Here is a 10,000-nt window from a genome sequence, read left to right on the forward strand (position 1 = left end):
GATATGTACACACAGATTCAACCCTTCTTACCCTTTCCTATTTTCTAACTACATTTCGACAGTTTGGGCAATTTGTGGGAAATATATATATATATATATATATATATATATATATATATATATATATATATATATATATATATATATATATATATATACATATGCATATGTATATATATAATATATATATATATATATATATATATATATATATATGTATATGTATATATATATATATATATATATATATATATATATATATATATATATATATATATATATATATATATATATACAGTATATATGTATATATGTATATATATATATATATATATATATATATATATATATATATATATATATATATATATATATATATATGTGTGTGTGTGTGTGTGTGTGTGTGTATGCGCGTTTCTTCATCAATTTCTCTACATCATTGCAAAGGTGGAAGCTCACAAAAAGTTACGACTTCTCTCCTTTTATACTATTTGAAAATAAGTTTCTCTTTAATTACCCCTGTATGTGAATTGATTGCTTGATAACAGATGTCTAGCTAATGTTCAAATCCTTTGTACATTGATGTCAGTGCGCGATCTTTGAAACACAGAATAAATACGGGTAAAATATCCCCTCCGATTTACCAACGATGCCCATTTCTTGTCTATTTATGACAACATAAAGTTGCATGGGCGCTAATTTTATAGTTTGAGCCATGCGAGGAGGGTGAGTGCCCATCATGGGTTCTCCTTTCCCCATTACTATATGCGGGATTATAAGAGATCTTTTTTACTGAATGGGGCTTTGAACCGTCTGCCTTGTCTTTTTATTCACTCGCCTTATTAAATGTTTGAACATTTACCTTAGTCATCTGCTGTTTCTATATATTTTCGTGATTTGTACAGTAAAACATTTTGAACTTCGTCATATTCACCTGCAGTATTCTCAGTATATTTTTGCCTTGTAGAACGTTTCAAGATCTTATATCCATCTGATTGTATTTTTTTTTTAAGTAGGCGTTTGGGAGTGTTAAAAGTTTTGATACGTTTTTGTCTTTTTGTCAATTTTCTTTCTTTATAATAAGCTTGTTGTTAAGCTTTTGCTAAACTTCGTTTAATGTTTTGTATTCAATGCAATCTTCAGTGCTGTCTGTATTATTAGTCTTTGTAAAAGGTTTAGTGACTTATTATATCTCTCTCCGATTTTTGGCCCTTAAACCAAACGTCTGTGCTTTTTTTTTTTATCCATTTATCCTTTATATATTTTAGTGCCTTGTTAAACGATTGAAAGTTCAGTTTTATCTTATTTTTCCTATTTGACAATCTTTCATTTTTTTTTTTTTTTTTATTCCACGTGTTTTTAATATTGAGGCCTTGTTGAATGTTTGGAAGTTTATTACGGCAATCCTTGATTTGTTTATTTTTGGGTCTTTCTAATTGTGAAAATGTATCATACATTATTATTATTATTATTATTATTACTATTATTATTATTATTATTATTATTATTATTATTATTATTGACAAACATGCAAATGGTGTAGGTGTAAGTTTAAGTGGAACCTGACTATGTTATTCAATGGTCGCTTGGTCTTGATGCTTAGCAATGTCTATAAACTTAGAATAGCAATAGTGACAATGAAAATAAATCATGATGAACATGAATTTTCGATTATGTGGTCGGCTTATCACCCCTAGCTTGTCAGAAGCTATTGGTTTCAGAACTAATATTCTTACTTCTCTCTTATAGTGCATAGGTAATAGACATTCATTTAGCTTCGTGTTCAAAAACATTATTATTATTATTATTATTATTATTATTATTATTATTATTATTATTATTATTATTATTATTATTATTATTATTATTATTATTATTATTATCATCATCATTATTATTTCCCAAGCTACAACCCCAGTTGGAAAAGTAGGATTCTATAATCCCGATGGATCTAACGAGAAAATGTTTAGCGGTAGGTCTCAGGTCTTGTAACTTGAGGCAATAACATATCATTATCTTTTAATTATCATTTTATTCCATTTTTTTTTTCAACGAAAAGATCAGTGTGATAGGAAATTTTATTCCTGTGTCGAGCATATTTTGACACAAGCAAAGCTTTCAGAGAGTATCGTTAAAGGAAATGGTGGATAAACCTCTTGTTGAATGTCTCGTTATGTATATTGAACATCCTAGCTATGGCTGATACTCTACAATCTCAGACCTTAAGCTTATTAATTTTGAAAGTAATATCATCGTCTCTGTGAAAGTAAAGTGGCACTATTGTAGCACACCACAATGGTAACTAGGCTACTGCCTGGGATACCCAAATATCTAGAAGTAATGCTGGATTGGGAGTAATTGTTCAACATCTCTTTCACTCCTTAGTATACTGTATATATAATGTGTGTGAGCGAGTTTATATATCTTATATATATATATATATATATATATATATATATATATATATATATATATATATATATATATATATATATATATATATATATATATATATATATATATATATATATATATATATATATATATATATATATATATATATATATATTTATATATATATATATATAAATATATATATATATATATATATATATATATATATATATATATATATATATATATATATATATATATATATATATATATATATATATATATATGATAGCTTCTTTTTGACTGGTGTTGCATTCATTCATGATTCCTTTGATTCATTAATCATGCATCACTATTTATTGAGCTTCCTGCCGGAGGTAGTAAGAAAGGTATTGTTGAGGGAAGGAAAAAGCAGGAAACCTATATGATGGAAACCATTGGGCATTGGAAATTGAAGCTTGACATGATTGGATTGAATGGATAGTGTAATTCAAGAACAATGAATACCGTGAGCCAGTGGTATTAATTTCCCTTTCCTGTGAGAACCTCACCTGCGTCTGGGGACGAAGCTGGGTTATAGGACGACACGATGCTCTTCAAAGACTGGTAGGCGTCGGGGAAACTTGGGGCCAGTTCGAATCGGGATATGATACGTGACAGGGGTCCTACGTCGTCTCCTGTTACCCCAAGTCCTGTCCCTCTTTCCATTCCAGTGCTTACTATCCCTCCTCCTCCACCCACTCCTCCTCCACCTGAGGGGGATATTTGTGGAGGAGTAGGCATGGATCCTCCTTGTCCAATTGAGGAGGAGGATGAACCTGTTGGAGGAAAAAATTATATCTATTGGAAATTGGTAAATGTAAATTTATTTTTATAGACCAGTGAAAAAGTTGAGTAAGAAAAGCATTAGGTATAACAATGGGTTTAGGATGTTATGCATGGTTTCCATCTAGCTTTGGAATTATTTTTACTTATTGACTACTATTACCTGTATGAGTCCGTTGATGCCTCGGAGGATCTGGATCCGGAGAACTGCTAGGTGACGAATCCGGTGTTGTCAGAGAAGAAGCGATGCTGACTGCTGGTGTAGGAGTCAGTTCGCCCACTTGACTGGCTTTGGCATTCAAGTGAGGAACACCTCCTTGCACCAGAGGCCCTCCTCCACCTCCTCCTCCGCTGTTACCACCACCACCAGCCCCACCATTTTGAGGCCCAAGTGTTGGAGGCTGGGTTCCGTGAACGGGTTTCTTAGGCGGCTGTTGCTTACGACGTCGAGGTCGATACTTATAGTCAGGGTGTTCGGCCATATGCTTCAGTCGGAGGCGTTCGGCTTCTTCGACGTGTGGTCGCCGTTCGGTTGGTGTCAGGGCGCGCCATTTTTTGCCTAGAATTTGAATTTCTATTTTAACTTTGTTTTGAAATTATGTATTTTCACAATTTTTTATACAGTTTGCCATAAAAGTAAGATGGTAGATTTATACTTGAATTCATACAAAATATTTACAAATTAACATTTCTGGATAGGGTATCCCGTTTGCTTTAATTTCTATTCTTTACCCATTTAAATCTGTTTATTTTTCGACCTCTCTTTCTGTTTTGTGTTATTGCAATTTAAAGACTGCACTCTTAGTACTGGTCGTTTTAAGTTCTAGTTTTATCATTGGATTTGAATCTAAAAAATATGGAATTTTATGTCTTAAATCTCTCCCAATATATACTTTCAATAACTGCTAAAGAAAGCGAATGGAATCCCAGATAGTATGAATGCAGGTATTTAAATCAATGATTCCAAAAGTGCCAGCGATAAAAACTTACTCCTAAGAAACTTTAAGGTGACAAGGGTTTGAGGGATCATTTCTCCCCACCCGACGTTCAGGGATTCAGGGTAATGAGGGGGGGGGGGCATTAAAAAGGCGAAAAATCCCATTAAATTTAGCTCTTATCAAATCGATAAAGTTATCCACCCAGACATGAAACGACCTATAAAGTCATATATCAGGAGGAAATGGCAAGAGATGGTACTCTCCTCTCCTTGTCAACGATAAAAAGTATAGAGAAATTAAAGAAAAAGTAGGATTCTGCCTTTCGTCTTCCCAGTCTGAGAGAAGTGTTGAAGTTGTTTCAAGTCGTCTGCGTGTAGAACTCACTCGACTAACACAATTATATTTTATAAGGAAGCAGTGCGCGAGTGTGTGCTCATCAAGTCATGTCATAGTCAGTTGGGCACATTTTAGTGCACCGTTCAAAGTATAACACTGATTGGCAGAGATTCAACCTTTAAGGAAAATGTCTCAGAAATTTTAATAGATGACTCAGATATTGATACCCTTGTTCGGTTTTTAAAATTTATAAAAAATCTTCAGTGTATTTTAGATACTACTTCATCATCATTTCTACTTTGAGTGACAGCATCTATTATTTTAAACATTGCATATGAATGAAAGGGTGTGTGAAGTATGAGTTATGAATTATTTATGAAATAAAAAAAGGAAGTTTTTATATTTTTCATTTTTCAACCACTGCACTTTTTTATGTGTAGGTGTGCATATAAATGTATATGGATGTATGCCAGTGTACACATAACTCTGACTATCACGGTCCAAGTGCTTAGGTTTAGCCCTAAACCCAATATCTCATCATCATCATTAAGACCCCCTCATGTTCAGGTAGGACTCAGCACAATAAGTAAGGATAGGTCAGTAAAAATGAAATTAGGAAGACTCCTATTAATCATATTTGGGATTTCTTCAATAAATGATTTCTCTACTTCTCCATTTTGGCAGCTTATTGGAAACGTTTTTGGCAATCTGTCCTTGTGAGCTAAGGATGGTGGGTTTGGGGAAGCCTACAGATCTACCTCCTGAGTCATCATAAGGCCAATCTCTAGGGCATTGTCTTGTCCGTTGCCGCTGCCATTCATCAGCGACTTTTAGAGCTTTAAAATATTATAAAAATAATTTGACTTTATTTCTAATTTTAACACTTATACAATAATATCATAATTAGATAAATGAAGAAACAGCATTGCAACACTGTGTGTGAAAGGTAGATCGAATTTGTTTATCCCTAGCTAAAAATTGTAAAAATATATAAGGGCTTAGACCAGGAAGACGGTTTTCAGATTCTTATTGTTAATTTTAAATTTCATTGTTTTGATATTTCTAGTTTCATTAGTTCAAAATTTGCCTAAGAGATTGAACATCATGACACTTGCTATAAAAGATTAACAATTTTATATTTTCATTAACATATTTTCCGTTCAGGGATTTTACGTTGTGTTTAAAAAAATGAATATATACAAGCACCAGTAATTAACTTGTTCCAATAATGATTACGTTGCGCATTAAAAATAACGATAAACTAATTCTTCATTTCAATGTAATAACGATAGAAAATTTTGATAAATACTAGTAATAATTTGAAGGAAACAATATCAAGCTTTGATGATTATATTAAAATCACAAGTTAGAATTAAGGTGACTACAGTAAGTGGACTTTGCATTTCATGTGTTATTGTACTTTTTTTTCCCCCGAGATTTTATCTTTATCTTTTTAGATGGTAACGTAAATTTTTATTTGAAATATTTAGACGATTATTACTTTTTTTTATTCATAGACGCCTCTCATACATCACAGCTTTGTTCTTAAATATGAGTTATTTGAAATATATTTTTTTGAAGGATGATGTAAGAGATGACAAATAATGGCTCTTTCTCGAAAAGCACTTTATCGAATTTTAGAATGTTCATAAGATTTTGCTTTCAAGTCGAATGGATAATCATATAAGTTGTAGCGTTTGGAATTTATCTTCCTTATTGTATGTGGTTTATACTTCTATTTATTTATTTGAATGTTTATTTATTTGTTGATTTACTTTTGTTTAGTTCACTTTGTACTGTATATAATTTAATCTCTCCGTTCTTCTCTATTTCCTAATACTTACATCTTATTGTATGGAAGTTTATAATAACATTAATAATATGTATTCTTTTATATTGGGATAAGTGACTAATCTTTTATGATATGATATGTTTTTAAGATTACAAAAAGTTCTGTATTTGTTAAAGTTCATATAATTTGCCAAAGGCTCACATTGAAAGATTTCTGTAATGATATAAAGTAAAAGATAAAAGATAAAACTATTGAGTATTGGTATCTTTTTTCTACTTTAAAATTTCATGATTGATTTTCATAAGTTGAAGGAAATGGCATCGGGAAAATTTTTTGTGTTAAATGTCGAAAGAAGTATTTTACACATTATGTAGGTTTTCTTTCTTTAATAAAGTAAATTTTAGAATGTTTACGCTTTCAAACGGGTTTAAATGTTATTCTATTAAATCCTATTATTTTCAGATTTTACATTTTCTTCAGTAAACTTTTTCTCCATTTTTTAATTTTATTAGATTGAATTGCATTTATTCGGTTTCTTATTTATTATATTCTAATTACATCAAGTAAGTGATGTTATAACAATAATTAAAAAAAAAAAAATAAACTTGCAAATGCATAATAGAAAAAAATATGTTAAGAAAATGTTCGAAACTTGCTCCAAACTATTAGTTGAAATTTAACATAATTTCCTTTCGTGAAAATAAGATTCGTTTACTTCGAATATACTGTAAGGCTTCCTCCAATTAGTTGAAGTAGATATATGCGACAAACCCGTTTTTGAGAAATATCACCAAATTACCAACAAAGTCACATTCCAACATCGTCACCATCTACGACCAGGCGAGCGACGGATGCAGATAGAAATCCAATGCAGCCACAACATTTTTTACACAAGAAACATTTCCCTAAAGATGCATCAGGATCGGTATACCCTACAACCCCCTTTTCCCCCAGGCCCTATCCCCATTTCCCCTATCCCCCTACCCCACCTTTTCCCGAATCCCCCTTCTTCGCTTTTCCCCTAGCCCCTCTCCCCTACCCCCTAAGTCGTCCCAACATTGTCGTTAGGGTCATCGTTTTCGTCGCCGTTCTCCTAACTTGCAGAGAATCATGTCGGCCATCGGCGGGCGAGATGTTGATGCCCTTCTTCTTGAGTTGTCACCTCTCCCTTTTGGGCCGCCTTGTGTAATCGGGGAGAGGGCAATTCGACAGCCAGCGAACAGCCTCCGTAAGGTGGAAGGCCAGCATACAAAAAGCTTCCCAATGAATAAGTGGGATTCCTGGCATGCATGTCTCTAACAAGGTATTATTATAGCCTTACTGCCCTTCTTGCTGCACCACACACACGCACGCACACACACTCTCTCTCTCTCTCTCTCCATGCCCATACCCCACCACCACACCATCCACCATCTCTCTCTCTCTCTCTCTCTCTCTCTCTCTCTCTCTCTCTCTCTCTCTCTCTCTCTCTACACATTACATATACATATATACATATATATATATATATATATATATATATAAATCTCTATATATATATATATATATATATATATATATATAAATCTATATATATATATATATATATATATATATATATATTATTCGTCATATCTTTTTAATTATCCTATTATGTGTCGGCTCTCTCTCTCTCTCTCTCTCTCTCTCTCTCTCTCTCTCTCTCTCTCTCTCTCTCTCTCTGTTTATTTTACTTAGTATTACATATACCTAAACGAGCCTGATTCCTTGTCTTTAATTCAGGAGTCCAAACTCATTAGATTTCCTTTAGCACCTTAGTCTACTATAGATAAGCTGACATAGGCCAGTAGTCCTTGCTGCCTGGCATAAGGCCAGCTTAATCCAAACCACTCACCTTTTCCCCTTTCCTTGGCGCTGTTGTCTATATTTTTTTAATTCTTAGGTTGTGCTCAGCCCACTTCTTTTATTATCTGTTTTTCTCTGTTGTTTATCCGGTAGAGTGATGTAATCGTCGATAGGTTATATTTTTTATTTACTTTCACTACACTGTTTCCTCGTTCCTCTTCACTTTGTTTGGTTTTCCTCTCATTCTTTTTTTTTTTTTTTTGTTCGCTCTTCATTCTTCGATCTTTCTTTATCTCTATGTTACTCTCCTGTTAAGTCTGTTAATGTTTCTTTATATCCTATCTTAATTGCTTCTTCTCTTCTTTTCTCTCACTTCTGGTCTACTCCCTACTTGGTTCTAATCTTACTCCTCCTCACTTCCTCTCCTTCTCTTATTTACTAGTTTTATCTCCCCCTTATTGCTGTTGATCCTCCTCCTACTGATTTTATCTATTCTCCATCATCCAGCTTTTTCCATTTTTTTTTCTCATTTTATTCCTCCTCTCGTCACATGTCCTCTTCTTTATCCCTAACCCCGTTTATTTGTATTTTCCTAGATTCTTCATCCTCCTATTCCTTCCAACATTTTTATCCTACTCCTCCTCCTTCCTCTCCTCCTCCCTCCTCCTCCTCCTCCTCCTCCTCCTCATTCCATTTACAAGTTCTCTTCCTCCCGTCTTGTACCCAACTTGTAATTCACGACGATTATGGTTCCGAACCTGCTGCAAATCTCCATGGAAGACGACAAGTTACACGGATATGTGCCTTCCCGATAGGACGCGAATGTGTGTGAGCGCGCGTATGTGCATGTGTATGTGTGTATGTGTGGGAAGAAGGGATGGGGTGTTGGTGTGGAATGAGTGAGCTAGAAAGTGTGGGTTGAAGGGAGAGAGAGAAAATTTTGAATACCTAAGAGCAGTTTCTGGAAGTGCTGAAGTATCTGAAACTGGTAGAATGGTGACGAGAATGCTGGAAGGTTTTTAGATTCTGGAAGGGTTAGAGTGGTGAGTAATAGTATCTGGAAGGTTGGAGAGTGGATATAGAGTGTTTGGACAGACTGAAGTACTGAGGTGAAGTAATTGTAAATTATTTCTGGAAGGATTTGAGTGGGTGGGAAGACTATATAAAAGGGTTGGAATGGTGAAAGATTATTTGGAAAGGTTTGGAGTAGTAGGAGGAAAATAAAGAGAGGAAGTGTTGAGGTGAAGTAGATGGGTCGTTTTGAAGGTGATAACTCTTCTATACAGAATAGTTGGAGAATTGAGAAATGGCCGGTAGCAACTGGAACGATTGGAGATTCAAGGATTTTCTGGAGCAGTTGTAATGTTGAGGAGTAGTCCCTGGAAAGACTGAAAGCTCGAAAAGGAGTGTTAGACTGTTGAATACTGAATAGGACATCTGGAGAGTTCAGATTAATTATTTTTGTGAGAGTGAGAGTGGTTAAGAGGAGTCTGGCAACAAAAGGATGTAGAGAATGGTTCTAAGGGTTGTAGAGTCGTCTTTTGCTAGACAGAGGTGAATTATCAGAGTTTATTAAAAGATTAAGAGTGAAGAATAGGGGAGACTTAGAATGGCGAGGAACCTGAAAAATTGAAAAGTCATTAGAATTGTTGCAGAATATTTAATATAGGAATTCTAAGTAGAGGCACTTAAAAGATTTCCAGATTTGTGTCTATGTGCAGAGCGAGATCAAGATCATGGTCATACTTTGAGGTCGAAAAGGTCAAACATTAATCAAACCTCAACGTTAACTTATGAACACGAAGAAATCAAGACACCATACTTGTCATGCCTAATTTCTAAGTGATATCGATATACGAATTTAGGTCAAGGCCAATGAAAATTTAGAGGC

At 33.8% G+C, this 10,000-nt stretch overlaps 1 protein-coding gene across 1 annotated transcript in view; it reads right to left on the reverse strand.

The window, feature by feature from the left end:
• LOC137624911 (uncharacterized) overlaps positions 1–10,000 on the reverse strand; it is a 173,943-nt gene that overhangs the window by 4,458 nt on the left and 159,485 nt on the right. The window contains exons 3-4 of the mRNA XM_068355847.1: positions 3,383–3,778; positions 2,946–3,212 (exon numbers count right to left, since the gene is read on the reverse strand). Coding sequence (XP_068211948.1) covers positions 2,946–3,212; positions 3,383–3,778 — 663 coding nt within the window. The remainder of the gene's footprint in view (positions 1–2,945; positions 3,213–3,382; positions 3,779–10,000) is intronic.

The sequence above is a fragment of the Palaemon carinicauda genome, chromosome 31 (genome assembly GCF_036898095.1).
Source record: "Palaemon carinicauda isolate YSFRI2023 chromosome 31, ASM3689809v2, whole genome shotgun sequence".
NCBI lineage: Eukaryota > Metazoa > Arthropoda > Malacostraca > Decapoda > Palaemonidae > Palaemon > Palaemon carinicauda.